Below are 22,333 nucleotides of genomic sequence, written 5' to 3' on the forward strand. Positions count from 1 at the left end.
CCCCTGAATGTGCAGCTGGGAAGGAGCTCGGGGCACAAAAACCAGGTCAGAGCTGGTCTCAGAGAACACCTCTTCTAATGTCCTCATTTGTGAGACGAGGGAACTTATGAGGGAGGGATAGCACCAATGACAATTAGCTATGTTCTTAATTATCATTCAAGTCCCCACTTAGACTATTTCAACCAATTCTCCGAGAAGCACTCACTTAAACTCCCAAGCTAAGCCAGCCTACACACAAAGGCACATGTATAACCTTATCTGATCGCTTGGCACCTCAGGGAGGGGGAAAGGGAGAAAGGGACTGAATTTGGAACTCAAAACTTTTTTTAACGTAAAAAAATTGTTTAATGTAATTAAAGGAAAAAATATAAATATTTGAAATAATATTTTTACTAATTCATAATTATGTATTATATATATATAATTATTATATATGATACATAATTATTTATAAAAAAAATTTTTTTAAGTTAAAACTATATAGAGAGATTTAGGAGCTAGAAGAAGGAAGAAAAGAACATGTGCATGAGTGTATGTGTGCATGCATACACGCTGCTGAGGAAAAAGGAAGCAGCAGGCGATAAGATATAGTTCATTTCTATTTATATCCCCAATTTCTTGCACTTAGTAGGTGCCTAATAAATTCGTTTTACATTAACACAAATCCGTCCTTTCCCTTTAAGATCCAGGCCATTTATTTTCAGTAACTAATTTAATACAGAAAAGGTGTGGGTGGGGCTTCTGTTTGCCCTCCAGCTCCTACAGGTGACCCCACTGGAAGAACAGTAGGACATAACCTTAGTCAGGGAGTCCCAAGCGGTTCGTTCTTTCCATACAATGATGACCTTACTGCCTGTAGGAAGGAAGGTGGGTCTGTTCTGGGAAGAGCTACTGCCCAGGGATTACCCAGAGCCGGCTCCTATGGGACGACCCGGCCCCTGCTCCTACACCAGCTGTTCCGAGACCCCCTTCCCTTACGGCAGGGCACTCCCTGGGCCCCGCGCTTACCTGTCTTCCCGATTCCGATCCACAGAGTAGAACTGCTTCCGGAGCCACCTGCGACAAAGCACACAGCTCGAGAAGGGGCTCGGGTCACTGGCTTGGGCCGGGTGACAGGGCCCCCCTGAATACACTGATGAGTCCTGGCGTCTCCCTCAGCTTCCCTGTAAGGGGGGAACCCGCCCCCCGTCCTGGCCCCCCCCCCGACCACCCACAGACTGGGCTGGCTGACGGACCCACCTCTCGATCTGCAGGGGCGTGGCCGCCTGCACGGTGTCAGTCACCAACCAGTTCAAGCCTTTGATCCACATATTCACTTCGTCCTCCGATGTGGCTGCGGGCAGAGGGAAAGCCGGGTGAGCAGAGGCTGAGGCTGCCCCTGCGGGGCCCTCCCCGAGAAGCTGCCGGACATACCCCCCGGCCCTCCCTGCAGGCTCCCCCAGACCGCACCTTGCAGACTCAGCGTTTTCAGACGGAATTCCATGCCATACAGGATAACAAAGCAATGGGACTGGTCGGGCCGGAAGGCCGGGTCCTCCTGGTAACGGTCAAAATCACGAGAGGTTTTCCCAGGCCGGATCTCCTTGATTTCACGAATATCGACTATGGAAGAGCAAAGGGCCCGTGAGTCAGTTCAGAAAGTGCCTCCACCTGAAACCTCCAACGGTCTTGGCTCAGACAGTCGATAGCCAAGAGCTGGTGGGGCAAAGTGGACGCTAAGACCTGGTTTGAGTCTTCTCATAGGCTCCTGCCCACCCCTGTGAATGGGAGGAATTTTCCCCTCCTCTCTGGGTCTCCATTTCCTCATCTGTAAAACGAAGGGGGAGGCCCTCTGAGGTCCCTTCTGACTACAGATTTAAGATCCAAGGATCCCAACCAACCCATTTTACTCAAGTCTCCCCCCTTTCCCCCACCCTACCACTAGTCTATCTCTATACTGAGCTCTAAGTGAAACACAAAAACAGAGACTTCAGCTATTAAAAAGCCCCCATTCCAGGAAGGGGAATAGAGACACACATGCTGTCGCATTTGGGGGGACATCGGGGTTAAGTGACACAGGGACACACAGTGTCTGAGGCAGGATTTGAATTCAGTGGCTCCTCCCTCTAGGGCTGGGGCTCTCTCCACTGGGTCACCTACCTGCCCCCATATCAGGACAATTAGCCCTGAATCATTTGGCTCTAAGCACCATGTGGCACCAGGCTGATGAGGGAACCAGGGATTTTGCACCTGGAAAGAAGCCCATTCAGCTTAGCCCTCGAGGGCAGAATTGGGAGTAATGGGGAGGTACAATAACTGGAGCTGTCCAGAAGTAGAAGGGGCTGGGAAGGGAAGCTGGGAAGTCTTCCAAGCAGGGGCTGGAATGACCACTTGTCCTGGACGGCAGAAAGGGGCTTCTTGACCAAGACCCGACTGGATTAGATTAACTCTTGAGGTTCCTCCCAACTCTCAGAAATTCTGAGCTCTGAGAAGAGACCAGTGGTAGCGTAGTGCAGTGAGAAGAGATTTTCTAAAGGAATGGATTTCTTTGTGAGGGATGTAGCTCCCCCAGCCCTGAAGGTCTTGTAGGATCACAGCTTTCAAGCCAGAAGCTCCTCAAGACCAGTCACAAAGGCCCAAGCGGCCGAGCTGGGATTAAAACCAAGGCCCTGATTCCAAACTCATCACCATTTCTATTTAGCCACAATATCATTTTACTTATCTAACATGACAATTTCTTAAGGGGATTCCAAGGGGCTTCCTTCATGTGGCAGGGGAACTTTGAACTAGATAATCTTTGAGACTCTTTCCAAATCCTAAATCTCTATGATTCTACAAGGCAAGGTAAGATATGGTAGGAGGTGAAGAGTGCTCCCAGTAGAAGAAACTGCAAATGAAGGCTGGAAGATTATATCGTAAGAGACAATATAAAGATCATGTTATTGTGTACCTCCTCATTCCTTTACAGAGGTGGGAAGCCCACAGGCATAGAATAGTGCACAAATTGCCAGATTTTTTTTTTTTTTTTTTTTGGTAATTGACCAATTTAGCTGATGTTTTTTCCTCTTCTTCCTTGTTTTGTTTTTTTCTTAAAAAAAAAAAAAAAAAAAAAAAAAAAAAAAAAAAAAAAAAAAAAAGCTTTGCCACATGGAATAGCTTGGAGAGACAGGAGAGGACCACAGAAGGAAATTTTGGTGATATAAAAACAGAAGATAACAATAGAAGAATTTTTTTTTAAAGACTATTGTGCACTTGACCCCAGAAAAGAGCTGAGAAAATGCACGTCCCTCCCTTCTCTGAAGAGGTAGGAGACTATAGGTGTGTGATACTGCACGGACTGTCAGACTAGGCCGTGTTACTTATTTTGCTGACCTCCCCCCCTTTTTTCCATTTTTGGTACAAGGAACAGCTTCAATGAATAGAGAAAGAAGGCATATGTTCAGAAATAAAGGTTTTGTAAAAAGAAAAGTTATCAATTTTTAAAAGCAAAAAAAAAATAAATAAATGAAAGGGAACTAATTATAATCCTTATCAAAAGCATCCCTCTCCCTCATTTAGCTAAATTCAAATCCTGGCCTTGCTACTTATAATGTGCTCAGTAAGTCCCTGCTCTCTCTGGGCCTCGGTTTCCCTCTCTGTAAAATAAGAAGATCAGATTGGATGACCTCCAAATGCTTTCCAGCCCTGGGTCTCATAGACCGCTCGAAAAAGCAGAGCCAGGCATTCTTCCAGGTTCTCAGCCCGGGCTGACACCACGACTAGCCACGGCTGGCCTGGGCTCGCCAGTCCGGGACAAAGGCACCTCCCCAAGGCTGCTGGGGCTCGGGCGCTTCTCCCAGAGCTGAGAGGGAACCATGGCGACTCCCGATGACTTCCCATGACCTGACCCTCCCCTTCAGACGCCAGGGGAGCACAGTCAGGTGAGGAGATGCCTGGGAAAAACTGGAGGTGGGAGGGGGTGGGGGTGAGTGACACTTTGTGAGTCATTTTTTCTCAACACAAGGTAGTGCTGAACAACAAACCCCAACCAATAGTTAGGGTCCTGTGGGGTGCTTGTGCTGGGGGTGGAGGCTGGGAGAATGGGGGGCTGGCTTGTTAGCCAAGGGGGGGATGCTGAGAATGAGGAGCTGCAAACGTCCCCCACCACCCCCACTTCTTCCCTTTGCTCTGCCAGCTATAGCTTCTGGTCTGGTGGGAAGCGGTCGGTGGCCAAGGAGAGAGAGCCCGTGCACCCCACCCAAACCTCAGGTGGGAGGCAAATACCATGGAGACTATAAATACGTCTCACAAACATGGGAGAGAAAGAAGTTTTGTCCTCCGAGCTAAGGGACCTCGGGGGAGGCTGGCCAGGGCTGGGCCTTCCCACAGGGAGGAAGCAACTTGCTGAAAAACACAATCACCCTAAAACTTGGTGAGTGTCAGCTCAAGAAACAAGGCTCCGGAGAGGGCAGCGCTCCCCCGGGGGGAGTGACACTGTAATGGCGGGAGTTCGGAAATTTCTGGAGAGGGAGCCGCTGTCAGGGGCTGGCGAGGTGACTCCCCGGCACCTCCCACATCCAGCACACCGAGGCTGCCCAGGAGCACCAGAACTCTCAGCCCAGAGCCAGCCCAGACGGCGGCCCGGGGAGGGAGTCGGGCGCTGAAGCGGGTCGGTGGCAAACCCATTCCAGCCAGGGGGAGGGACCACAAGGAAGCACCCATCCCCGACCAGAAGTAAAAGACTCAAGAACCCACGAACAGGGAAGGATGGGCCAGTTCAGGACCCAGACGGGGAGAGAACGCAGTCTGTTTTACCACAGGCCTCTTAGCTTGGGAAATTCCCAGACGGGCTTGGACGCTCCGAGTTTGAGTGTTTAAGTAGAAGGGCCAGGCCCAGCTATAAAAGGAAAGAATGGAGAGAGAAGCTGCTGAGGGGACGGGATCTCAGCAACCCCACGGAGAGGAACAAAGGTCAGGAGCAGGCCTAAGCCCCCTGGATTCCCTCCCACCCCATTCCTCATTAGGCCACACAGGGGGCACCCCAGAACGACTACAACCCTCAGACCTTAAGCGCATAATCTCTTGGTCCAATCCCCTTTTTCTCCTGACTTGCACTTGGAGAATCCAGCCTTTGCCCTCTAAAGGCCTCCTAGGGGTCATTAATAAATGTCTAGTGAATTACAGGACGGGACCATAGAGACAGTTAAGGGACGCAGTGGACAGGACGCTGAACCCAGAGCCTGGAAGAATTCTAATTTTGCCTCAGACACTTACTAGCTGTGAGAACTTAGGTAAGTCACTTAAACTGTCTGCCTCAGTCCCCTCATCTGTAAAATGGGACTAACAACAACATTATCTTTCAGATAAAAAGAGACAGTTTATGTAAGGTACCATCCCAGGCAGAAATCCTTTTCTTATCTCAGGCACAATTTTACCTTGGGTTCAAACACGTCCCATGACAGGGAGCTCACTACCTCCCAAAGTAGTCCATTCCAGGTTTAGGCAGCTCTAAAAGTTACATAAAGCTCAATGGATAGAGCACTGGGCCTGGAATCAAGAATACCTGAGCTCAAATCCAACCTCAGATCATAGGCAAGTCACTTAACCTCGGCCTTAATCCAAGGAAACGGCAAACCAGTATCTTTGCCAAGAAAACTCCCAAGAACTGCATCCAGAGAGAGAAGTGTGGATCAAAGCATAGCATTTTCCCATTTTGTTGTTGTGTGTTTGTTTTTTCCTCTCTTTTTTCCCCTTTTGATCTGATTTTTCTTGCACAGCACAATAAATATGGAAATATGTTAAGAAGAATTGCATATATTTAACCTATATAAAATTGCTTGCTCTCTCTCTGTCTCCCTCTCCTCTCTCTGGTCAAGTCCAAACTCCAAGGCTCATGGATTGTTTTCCTCATCTTCCCTTTCCTCCTTCCCTCAGTTCTGAGAACAGCTGACCCCCCAGCTTTTCAGGACCCCTCTTCTGCCTTGCCCTGCCCCCCAGAGTGGCTCCCCTCCCATGCTGGCTTCCTTCAGGACCTCAAACCACAGTTCCCTCCCTCCCCCACCCACTCCTCGCACAAAACACAGGGCACGCTCCCGGGATGGGAGGCAGAAGATCCAAATCTGATTCTGGACGCTGCTCTTTCCTGTCTGAGAGGGACTGGACAAATCAGTCTGTGCAGTCTGGGAGCTTCAGTTTCCCAGCTGAAAAGCGTGGGTGACAGTCCCTGCGCTGCCCACCCCGGAGGCTCTGGTGAGAAGCGCGCAGGGTCTGCGGCCCCAGAGAAGGAAGGCCCGGCTGGGGCAGAAGGCCCTCGGCCACCTCAGAGGCCTGTGTAAACAGGAGCTGTTAGCAGCAACAATAACAATCTCTGAAAGCAGCGCACCAGGAGGGCAGAGACAGGGGTCTGGGTCGGGAGGAGAGGAAACGAAGTGGAGAGACCAGTTGGGTGGAGAAGGAAAGGGGGAGAGGGCCGGCCTCTCCTGAGGGCAACTTCAAAGGGCGAAGGAGCCCTTAATGGCAGCTCCTCACTCACCCCATGCGAAACCACCAGTGAACACCTCTGAAACAGAAAACAACTTTTCTTGTGCAAACCTGACCCTCCTCCCCCGCACAGGACTGTCTGGTGGCCCAAAGGCCTGCCCGCGGGGGAGGGCCCCTCCCGGCCCCGCTGGACCATGGCCCTGCCCTCGGAAGGGCTGACCTCCCTCCAGCCCGGCCCAAGTTACAGGAAGGCATCCCCCGTGACATCCTGGGCAGCGGACTCCCGTGTCCGCCATTCCTCTCCCGCCTCATAACCAGCAAAATGACCAAACAATGAAAAACGAAATGCTGTGACTACATGTGTACAGCCTCTCTCCAATTTCTTGCCTTCTCAATAAGGGCGGTGGGGAGGGAGGGAGAAAGTTTGGAACTCCATTTCAAAAATGAATGCTGAAAATTGTTTTTACATGTATTTGGGGAAAATACAATACTAAAAAAAAATAAATGCTGGTTCAGATGTAGAGAAACCTGGCGAGTCGTGAGTGCCTTCACATAATACTTCCAGGAGGGAGTCTGAGGAAAAGCTCGTTAAAGCCCATTTACATACAAGAACACTGAGGCTTACGAAAGCTGTGCCTTACTCAGTCACCCCGGGAGTGCGTGCAAGCCCAGACCCTTCCCCGGCAGCCCAGTGTTCTGCTCCTGGCTCCTCTTCCTGTGGCCATGTGAGAGATGCTCTCTCAGTCCCACTGGTACTCAAGTGCAGTTCATGCATCACAAACATGCTCACAGAGAGCGCTCTGGCTCTTCGATTTACCCAAAACTAAATGATTCTACCTCCACAAGGGGTTGATGAATGGTCAAATGACCACCTTCAAATGGGGAAACACAGTAAGAACCGAATCTCACCAATAATCAAACACAATTTGGGGGCACTACCACCCAGGGAAGAGGAATGGGATCCACTGGTACAGGGAATGATGAGCATCTTTTCAGATCCTGTTCCAAAGAGCCTTCACTGGGCCAAGCTACAAAAGAAAAGCCCCTTGAACTTCAATTTTAAAATATAAGCAAAGTAGAATGAATGTTCTACTTGCAGAATGTATTTAAAACAGTCAAAAATCTCCTCCCTCCTCAGGGGGGAAATGGGGTTCAGTTTCTTCCCATACACTGTCACCTTCTTTTTAACTCAGATCCTTAAAGAGTGGCCTAGAGTGCTGAGATAAGTGATCTCTCCCTCTGTGTCTCTCTCTCTCTCTTCATCTCTCTCTCTCTCTCTCTTTCTCTCTCTCTCCCTGTGTCAGTCTGTGTTTCTCTTTCTCACACACTTAGACACACACACACACACACACACACACACACACACACACACACACACACACCAGAAGCAAATCATAAACTCAAGTTCCTGATTTCAAGGCCATCTCTACCTAGTATACCACACTGACTCTCACCATATCAAATTGTCAAGTAGAGTTAGTAGCAATTTACTTTTAAATAAAGAGGCACATCCACATTCAGTGCTAACAGGATGGACAACTTGTAGAATCTTTCTGGAAAGCAATCCAGGCAATATGAGGTAAAAGTTACAAAAATAATCCTACTTCTGAAAGATAATTTCACTGCCAGGAATATATTTATCAGTGTTAGCAAAAACAAGAAAAAAAAAACTATCTGCTCAAAGTCTTCACAGAAGCATTATATGTAATAACAAAAAAGTTGGAAGCAATCTAAATGTCTACTAATAGGGGAATGTTCAAATTGTGCTACATTAATATAATGGAATAATATGAAATAAATAAGGACAATTATGAGGAAAACAAAGAAATCCAGTAAGAGTGTTTTCTGAAATAATGGAAAATGAAAAAGGAGAACCAGAATAATGGAGTTCACTTAATTGCAGTCATGCAAGAAAACGTCATTGAGAACGAATGGTCAAAGAATATTGAAATGGAACTTGGTCTCTTGGGAGGGACTGAAAAAGTGTTAAGTCATTTTGTGAAATTACTTTAAATGTGAATGGTTACTAAGTGAATTTGGTTGTCTATAGTGATGTTCATTATTCAATTTCCAAGAAAAAATAAAATTTTTGTAAAACTTAAATTTTAAAATATAAGCAAAGTGGAAAGAATGTTCCACTTGCAGAGTGTATTTAAAACAGTCAAAAATTTCTTTTGACACAATTTTTGAGAACTTTTGAAAATTAATATTAAGTAATATTGAGCCCAGACATATTACCTGCCAACTCATTCTCCTCCCCATCTCCAGGAAATAGGGAAAAGGCAATAATTTTCCCCATTTCATAGATGGAGAAACTGAGACATCAACAAGAGAGGAAAAGGAAGAAAGCCAAAATAGACCTCAAAGCTCCCAACTACCTAGGGCTGGGTTCCTCCCAGATACAGTAAGTTCCCCCTTGAAGCCCCCCATTCCCTCTAATCTATGTGACAGTATCCCCCTCTTTTCAGATCCTGTTCCAAAGAGCTTCCACTATGCCAAATAATAAAAGAAAAGCCCCTTGAACCAGCCTCCCTCCTCTGGGGGGAAACGGGGTTCAGTTTCAGCCCCAACCGGAAGGAAGCACCTTCTCCTCAGAACTGTGAGCTGGGCCTGGAGGAGGGCATGAGGCCCCTGGTACCTCAAACCCACATCCTGCCCACCTCCCAGCCCCCTTCTACTTTCCCATAGCACAACGACCCAATTAACTCCTCTTCTAGGGGAAAGGAATAGAAGAACCCAGCAACAAGATATCAAGATACATGGATGCCATTCCAAAAACTATGGACTCCATAACCCATCACATGGACTAGACCCACACTATAACCTGCTGATCTAAATCCAAGAGCCACAGCTTTGGGGTCCAGAAGTCACCTCAGGATTATCCTACCCTAGAGGCAGTGGATACTATGACTTACATGAACCATGAACTACAGATAGTGTTTTAAAAAAAAAAAAATCATGGTGGGCTTTTTCCAATCTAGAAATTAGAAACTTTCCAAACTAGAAACAAAGCAGAAACCCATCAACTGGAAAGCAAGTGAAGAAACTGTGATATTTGAAAGTCATGGATTATTACATCCTAGGAAGTGACAAATATGAGGAATTCAGAAGAACATGGATAATCTTCTATGAAATGGTACAGAGTAAAGATCTTCTATGAAATGGTACAGAATGAAGAAGAACCAAGGAAACAATATAAATGATGGAAAAAACACTCAAATGAAGCAAAAAGCTCTAATTACAGTGCTTTTGGTAATGTCTGATGTTGCCTGGAGATGCGAGGGGCTATAGGTGTACAATGTCACATATAAAGCCAGCCATGGTCACTTCCTTTGTTTGGCTTAGCTTCCTTTTATTGTTTTTGTTTTTTACAAGAGAAGGCTCATTTGAGAAGAGTGGAGTGGAAGGTGTAAGCATCTATCTGGAAATGACTGATGTAAAAACAAAAGGCATTAATAAAATTTTATAATCTAAAAATAAAATGAAATGAGGGGGTTGGACTTGATGACCTTAATGAGTCTTTTCTGTGATGTTCTCTTCTTTTTTTAAAATATAGGATGGTTCTCTCTGGAGCAGGTTTCTTGGGGAGGTTTTCAGAGGCAGCCTTCGTTTCAGTTCAAAGTAATAATCACTCCAAATGCAGCCAGGTGTTAAAATCCAGTTCTTTATTGTGTCCTTCACAGTCTTGAGCTTCAGCCCCTAGTTCCCTCCGAATGTCTCCAGCCAGCACAAAGGTGGAATATGGAATGAATCTGTCTCCGCCTCTGAGAGTGGTCTTGTGTGTCTGGCCCTGAGAGCTTCTTGCTTATATGCTGTACACCGAGTATACACCAATCATTATATCACTGGGAAACCATTATTTGTTGTAGGATTAAATCAATTCTAAACTAGATTTAACCATTGTCTCCTCAATTCCACTTAGTACCTTGTTTCAAGTTCTGGCCCATAACATCTCCTTGTAGGATCAGATCAATCATACCGAACCCTGCTAAATTAGATAATTATTGTCTCTATCAATTCTAATGACTTAACACTTTGTAAGGATTCCAACACTTTCCAGTTCGGACACTGTCAAATTCTAACGTGCACAGCAATAATCAGCAAGCAAGAAAATTAAGCTGGTGGGCACTGAACAAGTTGGTCATGGGAAGGAGGTCTGTGGGCATTTTCTGACTGAAAGGAGACTATCATGATTATCCTGCAGGCCAAGACTAGAAATGATACAACAAAAGTAATAGGGAATTGATGCTGCCCTGAAAGAATTCAAGTCCCCTAGCCTTAAGGACTGCAAGAACCAGCAGATGTGACTCCAAGCCTCTAGCAGTGATCTTCCTGAAAAACCAGGGAAAATGGAAAACGTGCGGCAAGCCTGAAGAAGGACAAAGGTTCTGATGTTCAAAAAAGAGGAAGTGAAAAGATCTATAAGTTATATATAGTCCAGGAAGTTTAACTTCAATTCCTACAAAATTCTAAAACTAGTTATGAAAAGATATTTAGTAAATCTCTAGAAAGGGAAGTGGTGAGTACAATAAGCTAGCATATGTTTGCTCCTACGATGCAATGATTTGAGTAAATGGCATAGATGGCAAGAACATCAAATCCAGAAATGACACTAAAAAGATCTCGGCAAGCTAGGAGTGAGCTGAACCTAATAAAATGAGAGTCAGCAGAAATAAATGCAAAGTCTCATGCTCGGGTCCAAAAGATTAATTTCACAAATATAAGATGGAGAAGGCAGTTAGATGGGGAAGATCACTGAAGTCAACAGAGAGAGGGTGGAAAGGGAGTTGAGATAATGATTGTCTCCAAATTCTTAGGAGCAATGGGTAGAAGATGCAGAGAGGCCTAAGGAGCTTAATGTCAGGTAAAGCATCCCAACAATTAGATCTCTTGGTCAGGAGTTTTCCTTTCTTGAATTTCTCCAGGCAGCAATTGGGTGACTACGTGTTAAGCCCACTGTAGCAGCAATTCCTAACTAGCCATCAAAGTCCATTCCCATTGCTCAAATACTCTCAGTCATGCACAATAAGGTTAGAAAGGTAGTATAGGACCAGATTGTAAAAGGCTTTCCAGGACAGACAGACAAGTTTCTAATCAATCCTAGAGGTTACGTGGAGCTCCTGGAGTTGACCAAGTAATTCCATCAGGAATACCACAATCACAGCCCAGTGGAGGGTAGGCTCGCAGACCCAAAACACCAGGATAACAGTCCAAATAAGAAATGATAAGTATCTGAACTAAGGTGGTGACCATGTGAGTGGAAGAAAAAAATGGATACAAGAAATGAGGAAAGAAAAATGACAAATCTGGCAACTAACCAGATAAGTAAGGTGAGTGAAAATGAAGAGCTGACGATGAAATGCATGAATAAAGCATTCATCAAATATTATATTGTTATTGTTGAGTCACTTTTTAATCATGTCCAACTCTCCACTCTTCCATTTGAGTTTTTCTTAGCAAAGATAGTGGAGGGATTTGCCCTTCCCTTCTCCGGTTAATTTTACAGATAAGAAAAGTGAGGCAAATGGGGCGATTTGCCAAGTACTTACTATTTGCAAAGCACCAAGCCGAGTGCTAAGAATGCAAATAGAAAAGATGAATGGAGAAGAGACAACATTTCAGCAGCAAGTTCAATAGAAAGGTCCCTGGATCCATGGGGTCCGTCACAAAGGAGATGGTAATTCCTTTTCTTTAATGCCATCTCCACTAATAAAATTGTACAAGTTTCTGAGGTTGAATTGTTTTCACATTTGGATTATACTTGACATATAAGAGGAAATACTTTAAAAAATTAAGTCAGGAAAATAGCTAGACGTGACAGAATTGAGATCTTTGTTAAGAATTAGCAATTCTAAAAGCCATTCACAGGAATCAATTTTCAGAATATTTCAGAAATCTCCAAAGAATGAAAAGAGATTGTGGACCATATCATTACCCCAAAAAAGGGAAATCAGGATGACAGCAGTAAATAACAATCCAGACACCTATTTTCTCAGCTCCATAAAATCTTCATGAGAATGGTCATCAAAGATTTCCTTCATGAATATACTTATGTGTATGTATACATACATGCATATATTTTACACACACATACATAAAGTAAATAGGCAAGTTTTTGTAGTTATTCATTACAGGCCACATCACCACAGTCAAACAACTGACTGAGAAATAAATACAAGGTCCTGGCACATTTACTGATTATTTAAAAAAAAAAAAAAAAAAAAAAGCATTTGGACTCCACAGAACAAAACGTGAGAATCTAAAGAGCTCTCATCCACCCCAAAGTGGCCCCCAGGCAACATTAAGATCATATGAGACTGCTTGATAGAAGTGACCACAGAAATAACTTTGTTCAACAATACTCTGATTAAAAATATCAAGTGAGGCATAAAACAAGGAGTTGGATGTTTGCCAAAGGTGTTCAACACTGTCAAGAAGACATAACTGCATAAAGTCCAAATGAAGGCAATAGTCTTAATAAAAAGTAAGGGCCTGTGGATAATCCAATGAGATTTATGTCCTACAGAAAAATAAAACACAAATGCATGTCCAGGAGGAGTCACTGATACCCTATGTATCAATCCATGAACCTCCTGGGAGGTGAGAGGGAGAAGGATAATTATCTGTCATTTTTAAAATTGAAGCTTAATTGATGCCTTTTGTGTTCCTAGCATGGTCATTTTTAATACACCCAGAGACTCATGCCTTCAAACCCCCACACAAAAAGAACGCCACTCTCACTTACATACTGCTTCCCACGAACCTTAACTGGTCACAAGGAAGAGAAAAATCAACGCAACTCCACACTGCGAAACCTCCTTGGACGGACAGAGAGAATGTGCATTTCTTTAGGAGATGCCATTTCTAAAAATGCATTTTCTCATCAGGTCCAGCAAGCAGTAGGAAATACTAGAGCCTCTCCTAAAGTCTTCTGTCTGACCCAACAAAGGCATACATCATACACAGAGCATTTCCAGTTACATGCACACACGTCCCCAGCAGCAAAGGCACACATAACTACAGACAGACACACACTCACACACACACACTTGTGAGGAGCTCTGAGCCCAGGCGGAACAGGGGAGGAATAGGCTTGGGATGCTATTTCCTTCTATTCCACAAACCTAGTTGAAAATAGCATTTTTTTAAGTTAAAAAAAAAGAGGAAAAAGAAAAATAAATATATGTATTTTAGGAATCAAGGCTCTCAGCATCTGGAAAAGACGGAGATACATGTTGCGGTGACACTACAGGTGCAGGGCTCGAGGTGGGTCATCGCTCCCCTCCTGGCTGTCAGCCTCTGCCAGCTGGAACTCTCTCGGGGGCCTTTACCACTTCCCATCACCTCCTCAGAACTGGCTTTTCTTCTGCAGTCCGGGCTGGGTCCCTACCCACGATAAACCATAGGATGATACTGACAGCCCAGACACAACACAGGGACGAACAAAGTCAGGAGATGAAAATCCCCCAGGGATGGAGGGTACCCTCAGATAGGATGTCCCTGTGCCTGAAGCACACCCAGAGTAGGTGCCCACAACACCAAGTACACATAAAGCCCCTCAGCCTGAAATACGCTGCTAGAAGCCGTAGGGAAGCCCCTCTAACCAGACCAAACAGCCCAAACAGCAACCATTCCACCCAATGTCACCAGATCTTTTGGCCCAATAACCAACCCAAGGAACAAGGGGAGACCAGTTTGATTTAGTGAAAAGAGCTTTAAAATGGAAATCAAGAGAATGAAGTTAAAACTCTTAGATCCTGCACTAATTCTCTCTGCCATTTTCTCTAAATGAAAGGTGGTAGTGGTAGAAGTGGTGGAAAAGTAAATGGTATCTCTGAGCCCTTCCAGCACCAAGCTTCTATGCCCCATCTTCTTTTTTGTTATTGTTGTTGTTCTACCATGTATGAGGAAATTCTCATTATATTTTATATTTGTTAAGTTCACAACTTTTTTTTAAATTCCAAAAGGAATTTTAAAAACAAAATAGTTTATGTGTCCTACTTACTGCAGTCCCAGATCCAATTTAGTTGCTACCGGAGAGGAAAGAATCTCATGAACTAGGTTTATTTCTAAAGATGATTAGGAAAAAAGGAAAAGAACCAATATGTTCTAAAAATGTATATAGCAGTTCTCTTTGTAGTGGCAAGGAACTGGGAATTGCAGAGATGCCCATCAACTGGGAATAGCTGAACAAGTTGTGGTGTATGATTGTGATGGGATACTGATGTGCTAGAAGAAATGATGACTTCATTGATCTCAGAAAGGCACGGAAAGACTTCCATGAAATAATGATGAAGTGAGAAGAACCAAGAGAATATTATATGTGTGTGTGTGTGTATTTATACATGTATGTATGTATGTAGCAACAGTGATATTTTTTAAGAACAACTTGGAACAAATAAGTCATTTGGACAACTATCAATACCCAAATTAACTAGAAAGGTCATATGAAGACCCTATCTGCATCCAGAAAAAGATGTGATCAACAGGAGTATGTAATAGAATGATTTTACATATACGTAAATATTTGTGTCTAATGGCAGTCATCTCTAGAATGGGGGGAAAGTAAAAATTTTACATGATAACTTTATTATCTATTTAAAAGGAATAGCAAGTTGTATATGACAGATTTGCAGTTCCATGTATAATCATCTTTTTATTATATTGTTATGAAAATACTTGTTTTATTCCATAAATTAAAAAAAATATATATTTTTAAGAGAGATGGAAGACACCAAAGGAAAACACAGTAAGCCATCATATCTAGACCTAGAAGACACTTTAAGAGACCATCTAGACTCAGCTTTTTCATTTTACAAAAGAATTGGGGTGAGGTCTTGGAAATGAGAAATCTGTCCCTTAGTTACACAAAGAGTTCACAGCTGAGCTGGGATTTGAACCTGGATCCTCTCACAAACCAATGCTTTCACGACCACATTGAGCAGCCTTTGCTACAGTTCACCATCCCCCCAATGCTCAGCACAGTGTCTAACACAAAACACTTAATAAAGTTTGTCCTAGAGACCAATCCCAGCCTTCATGCCGTTCCCACTTGTTCAAAACTAACTCAAAGATTTACAAAGTATCAAGAGGCTTCCTAGCTGGACAAAGACTCACACCCAGGAAGCAATTAGAAAACTCAGAACAGGATGTAAGCAAGAACTAAGTGTGTGGAAAAGATGCTGAGTGCTGCGGGATGCAGAGACTGATCGATAAGGACTGCCTGCCAACGTCCCTGGGGACAGAAGATGGAGCTGGGGGGGCCCTGGAGGACAGCAGTACAGACAGGCAGGCAGAGGGGAAAGAGAACAGGGAGAGTCATTGGGAGGGGTGGAAAGGGGATACATAAAGAGAAAGGAAAAATGCCAGTACAATGCACTGTGGACAGGATGTGTAGGGAAGCCCAGGATAATCAGGACAGAGGATGGAATTCAGCCAGAGTAAGGAAAGCTTGGGTAATTGCCCAAAAGGCCCTGGGGGAGGCTTGGGCACGGCCCCCAACATTTCGACGTTAGGACTGGGGCCTGTTGAGTATATGGCTCTGTACTAGACACTATGAGGAGAATCAATGCCCAGGAGGAGACCCCTCCCCCAAGACCCACAGATTCCACTGCTCCCAACATTGCCCTTTACAGACACCATCCAAAGCTCAGTCCTAGTGCCTCAATACACACACACACACACACACACACACACACACACACACACACAGACACAAAGACATAGACACAGAGAGAGACATAGACAGAGAGAGCAAGGAAGAGAGGGAAGGAGGGGAGAAAAAAGGAGAGGGGGAGAAGAAGAGAGAAGGGAGAGGGAGAGAAGAAGAGGAGGAAGTAGATGGGGAGCGAGAGGGAAAGAGAGAGAGACAAAGGAAGGGAGAGCAGGAAAGAAGGGAGAGGGCGAGAGAGAAAAGAGAGAGAGAGTGAGAGTGTGTGTGGATGTGTATGGATGTGTTTGTAAGAACTGTAATCATTAAATACAGGCAGTGGGGAGGGAGACCACTCTCCTCCTAGTTCAACTTCCCCAGGCTACCGGCCAGGCTGAAGGGCAGGGCTCATTCTGGCTATCCTGTAAGCTAAGGGCCCCAGGAGAACAAGGAGTGATCAATGTAGGAAACAAGGAGGGGAAGCAGCCGCCATCCGGCAATTCCCACATCCCCCCAGCCCCAAGTTACCACAGCCAGGTTCCTGTGCAGCTGGAAGCTGAGTGTGTGTGTATGTGTCTCACACACACACACACACACACACACACACACACACACACTCACACTCTCTCTCTCTCTCTCTCTCTCTCTCTCTCTCTCTCTCTCTCTCTCTCTGTTTCTGTCTCCCCCCCCTCTTTCTCTCTGTTTCTGTCTCTCTGTCTCTGTCTCTCTCTCTCTCTCTCTTTCTGTCTCTCTCTCTCTCTTCTCTCTCTCTCTCTCTCTCTCTCTCTCTTTCTCTGTCTCTATTTCTATCAGTTTCTCTCCCTCTTTCTCCCTCTCTTCCCCTACCCCTCCCTCTGTCTGTCTCCCTCTCCCTCTCCCTCTCTCTCTCCCCCCTCATATCCAGCCCAGGCTAGCACAGTCTCAGCCCCTCCCAGCTGTCCTGGGGATCCCATGATCCTCTCCACCTCACCACTTCTAAATTCTGCCCCTCTTTAAGCCCCAGCTCCCCTGGCAGCCTCCCCTGCCCACCTCAGCTAGGAGTTCGGACCCCATGAGCACATGCTCTGTCCCCGGACGAGGAGTCACACCGGCGCCTTCTCAGTCGAGACGAGCATGAGGTCAGGGATGGCACCTACGCGGTCTCTGCCCATCCTCTACCACAAAGAGGAATACCCAGAGTGCACAGGGCACCAAGACATGTCCATGCAGGCCTGTGTGGCCATCTTGCAGCCATTTCCCTCCTCCACTTTCTGCCCCCTCCATTCAATCCTACTTCTCAGAATCGCCTTCCTTATTCAGGAAGAATTCACAGCAACAGCACTTTGGAGTTCAAAGATCGTATTCTGGAGCTGAAAAGGATCTCGGAGGCCACTTAGTCCAATCCCTTCATCTCAGAGATGAGGAAACTAAGGTTCAGGAAGGTGAATTTCCTTGGTCACAGTTCCTATGCTAATAGCAGCTTTGAAACTCAAACACTCAGGGGTCCTGCCTCTTTCCCTCAAAAATCATCAGTGCCTTCCTCCTGTAGCCCCCCAAAAGTTCAAGTTTTTGCTTGGCATTCAAGGCCCTTACATCCTTGATCCACCCAATCTTTGTTGCTTTATTTCTATATTTCTACTACTTGACATGGCCTGAACTTTCCTACAAATGGGCAATCAAAGCTCTACGTGATTAAACTTGCATGGGGGCACTCCTCGCCTACCTTTAACACCGTTTTCCTCTCAAATGCTTTTTATAAGCAATGGCACCGAAGTGCCGAACACATTCAGGTGATTAACAAATGCTTGCTGCATGAACCATTTCCAGCTTTGCTGGAACTGTTCACTGTGACTAGGATGCCCTGCCCACTCCATAAAAATTTCTAGCCAGATTTTACAAATCCAATCAAATGTCACCTCTTTAATGCAGCTTCCCTGATCCGCTCAGTCAGTAATGACCCTTTGCATCTTTCTGATGCATTCACCATCTGTGGTTTTGAATTATACTATTTGTATATTTATCAAATACTAAAAGGTAGGAGTGCTATGATTACTTCTGTCTCTCTCCACAGCGGGGATTTGCATATACAGTTGGTGATTAATATATGTTTACTGAATTGGATTAAACTGAGTTGGGGGAAGTGGAGTAATAAAATAACAATGACATAAGTGACGATAAGAACAAGGAGGTGGCAGCTATAAGAAGATAGTGACTGATGACTTCTCTGCTCCCATTCCCCAGCCCCCTGCACAGACAAGTGGACACAATCAGATTCACCTGAACCTTAAGTTTGGGGAGAAGAGGGAGGTACCTAATGGGGCAAAGTAAGGTTAGCAAGAGGAGAACCAAATTACAGGAAGGAAGCATTGTTCAGTCCCTGCTCTATCTTAGAGGAGACCAAAGTTAAGTTGAGCTCCCTAAGGACCAAGATGAGAGAGAGCCAAGTGCTAAGCTGCACACACAGCTGGTGCTTAATAATGGCTGTTCCCCACACACTTCCCCAGCCCTGGCAAAGAGGAGCAGCCCCAGCTTGACTCACCATCCGGTCCCCTTTCCCTGACTAGGTAAACAGGAAAAGGCCATTCAGCCAGCTGGCTCAGAGGGCCAGGGACCCCCAACAGCCTCCTATCCCAAAACATCACACACACACACACACACACACACACACACACACACACACACACACACACAACCCTGGCAAACACAAACCAACCCCAGCTCCACATTAGCCATTCTGAGGACAGGAGCAGAATAGGGTAAAAGAGAGGAGGAAGAAAAACAATTTTAAGAATTCACCACCAATAAGCAAGGCTCGTGACTTCCATCTGTAGATGGCTATGCTATTTACAAAACACTTTCCCCAGAATCACTCCGTGAAGTAGAGGTAACAAAAGTAATACTAGTCCTATTTTATAGGTGAATAAACCGAGGCTCAAAAGATTAAGTGAAGAATTCAATGTCACACAACTACTACCAAAGCCAAGTTCTGAAATATGTTTTCCTAACTCCACACCTAGTACTTCATCCTTTATAGTATGATATCCTGACATAGGTCCTGGGAATGGAGAGCTATTTAGAAACATCTTCAAGCCTGATACACACAAAGTAATTTCAACCCTGGGCATAGGGCCCATTTCATGGATGGAAAAACATGGCTATGAGATCCCACAGGAAGGATGAAGGGCCAAGTCAACTAAAGCATAGGTCAGCCAGCCTCTGGGACAAGCTGGATGTCCATGAATCAGAGAAAGAGTTCTGCACCAGGTAAGAGGGAGAGACCGGAGCAGGGGGCTTTGACCATTTTTGTTTTGTGAATTCCTCTGGCAATCTACTGAAACACGTGGACCCCTTCTCAAGATCATGTTTTAAAATAATGGAAAGAAATGGATGAAAATAAAGAGGCGATTCTGTTTCCATATAAGTTTAAATATCCCCTGATTTAAAACCCCTGGATTTGAAGATCTCTAAAGTTTCTTTTCTAAATATATGATTTATTGAACAGTTTCAGTAACAGGGAGCTCATTACCTTCCCAGGTAGCTGATTCCACTGTTAGATAATTTCAGTTGCTACAAAGTTCTTTCTTTTATTAAGCTAAAAATCTGCCTACTGGAACTGCTACCTATCATCCTATTCTGACAAACACAAAATTTGTCTGCTCCTAGCAGTTCTTCACTTATTTGGGACAGTGACCACCCCCCATGACCACAGGTCTCTCTTCTTCAAGACCCTGTTCTTTTGTGGTACAGTGGAATGTATGTGGCCTTTGGAATCAGAGATTACTGTTTTTCAATTGTTTCAGTCATCTTGGACTCTTTGTGACCCCATTTGAGGTTTTCCTGGCAAAGGCGCTGGGGCAGTTTGCCATTTCCATCTCTAACTCATTTTACAGATGAGGAAACTGGGGCAAACAGGGATAAGTGACTTGCCCAGGATCACAAAGCTAGTAAGTCTCTGAGAATGAATTTAAACTCAGATCTTCCTGATGCCAAACTGGACACTTTTCTTTTTTTAAAAAAAATTTTCAAAACTTAAATTTAGTAGAATTGCACATGTTTAACATATATCTGATTGTTTTGGAGAAGGAGAATGAAAGGGAAAAATTTGAAACAAAGTTTTGCAAAAGACAATGTTGAAAACTATCTTTGCATGTATTTGGAAAAATAAAATGCTATTAATTTTCCAATACTGTATAACTTTCCAAATACATGTAAATATATTTTTCAACATTTGTTTTATAAGACTTTGTGTTCCAAAATTTTCTCCCCCTCCCTTACTTCCTCCTCCCCAAGACGGGAAGTAATCTGATATAGGTTAAATATGTGCAATCCTTTTAAACATATTTCCATATTTGTCATGTTGTGCAAGAAAAATCAGACCAAAAGGGGGGAAAAAAACTGAGAAAAAAACAAACAAAAAACCAAGAAAGAAAAAAACCAGACAAAAGTGAAAACACTATGCTTCTATCCACATTCAGTCTTCAGAGTTCTCTCACTGGATGTGGATGGCATTTTCCAACCTAAGTCTACTGGAATTGCCTTAAATCACAGGGCAGGCTGGAATCAGGAGCTGGATTCTCATCCTCTCTCTCACTTACTCTCTGTAAGTGGCTTTTTGTCAGTCATTTTACCTCTTTGTTCCCCAAATTCCTCATTTGTAAAATAAGGGTTCTTTACAACTTTGAAGGCTCCTTCTAGCTCTGCAAATCCAGACAATGCCGTGTATCTGTTTTTATAGTTACCCGATCTTTTTTTCCCTCTCTATCCAGGAAGCCCTCCTTGGACTCTCTCTAGCTTTTCTAGAATATGATATCTAGAAGCAAACACAAAGCCGCATTTGCTTTCTGGCCGGGGACAAGGACAGCAGGGCTTTCTTCTTCCTTACTCAGGCCACTAGGGTTTGATTAGCACAAGAGAAGAAGGCCCTGCTGAATTTTGGTAGCAGCCACATCACAAGACTGGCTCATCACAAGCTCATGCTAGACAGAAACCACTGGGGCTTTTTCCAGTGAAAAACCACCAAGACGAGTGTGCCTCAGGACTACCCTTGAGCCCTGGGCATGCAGAAACTCTATGCAGGACTTTACATTTATCCTGTAAGTGTTCTCTTTGATGGTTTGGGTCCAGCATTCCCATCTTCTGAGATCATTCTGAAACCTGATTCTCAGCCCCTCGCAGTCTGGCTCCTGACCTCATCACTCCTGGGGAACCACTCTCAGCAAAGCTGCTCCCTGAAGCCCTCTTCTCCATCCTTGTTCTTCCCGACTTCTGCGGAGCATCTGCCCACTGCCTGCCACCCTCTCCTCCTGATGGTGTCTCCCGCCCATATGGCTGCTGCGGCTCAGGCTCCTTTGCTGGATTAATGCATGCCCCATCCCCAAGGGCTGCTACCCCCAAAACCCTGCTGTGCACAAACTCTGTCCTGAACCCTTTCACTCTCACCCTTCCCATCTCTAGCTTCCCCCCTGCTGTCTCTTTCTCCCCCTTTTCTTCTCTTTCTCTCTCCCTCGCCTACTCCCTCCCTCCCTCTTCTTTCTTTCTCCTTTCTTTTTCTTGCTTCTTCTCTCTCTCCCTGTCTCTCCCATCTCTCCCTGCCCTCTCCTCCTCTCCCTTTCTCTCTTCCTATCTTTCTTATCTTTCTGTCCTCTTTCTCCTATCAGCTTTCACAGGCTCAGCATTCTCATTCTCTCATTCATTCTCTCTCTCTCTCTCTCTTTCTCTCTCTCTCCCTCCCTCCCTCCCCCCTTCTCAGATTCATATCTCCTTTCTGATCTCCAGCACCAGATCACCAACTGCCTATGGGACATTTCCTGCTGGGTGTCCTCAAATTTAACATGATCTAAACACCCTAAATTACCTTGTACTGACTTTGCACATATTTTGAATTTACTCCCATGTACATGAGTTGTTTCCCCATACAGAATGTTCAGCTCCTCAAAGGCAGGGATTGTTTCATTTGTTGTCTTTCCATAACAGGACGTTACCTGGTTATAATGTTCATCCTCTTCACCTTTGTATATATTGATTAGACAAGAATACCTCCTGCATCATCTTCTAAGTAATGGCTAGATAGCATAAAAATATGAGCACATCTCTTCTATTCTCCACTACACTCCTTGTTTCTGAACTATTCAAACAGCTTTAATGCCACTTAGGGTTCAAATCCCAGTTCTTACATTTACTGAGTTCTTGGCCACATCACTTAATCTCCCTGCATTTGTCTCATGACAGACTTTATCCAATGCCTTGTTGAATCAACATCAAATATAA

At 44.8% G+C, this 22,333-nt stretch overlaps 1 protein-coding gene across 3 annotated transcripts in view; it reads right to left on the bottom strand.

Annotated features, from left to right (window-relative positions):
• PLCG1 (phospholipase C gamma 1) overlaps positions 1-22,333 on the bottom strand; it is a 63,664-nt gene that overhangs the window by 24,583 nt on the left and 16,748 nt on the right. For all 3 annotated transcript variants that reach the window (XM_051979296.1, XM_051979297.1, XM_051979295.1), the window contains 3 exons: positions 1,450-1,602; positions 1,240-1,333; positions 1,009-1,056 (listed from right to left, as the gene is read on the bottom strand). In XM_051979296.1, coding sequence (XP_051835256.1) covers positions 1,009-1,056; positions 1,240-1,333; positions 1,450-1,602 — 295 coding nt within the window. The remainder of the gene's footprint in view (positions 1-1,008; positions 1,057-1,239; positions 1,334-1,449; positions 1,603-22,333) is intronic.

This window comes from Antechinus flavipes, chromosome 2, assembly GCF_016432865.1.
Source record: "Antechinus flavipes isolate AdamAnt ecotype Samford, QLD, Australia chromosome 2, AdamAnt_v2, whole genome shotgun sequence".
In the NCBI taxonomy this organism is placed as follows: domain Eukaryota; kingdom Metazoa; phylum Chordata; class Mammalia; order Dasyuromorphia; family Dasyuridae; genus Antechinus; species Antechinus flavipes.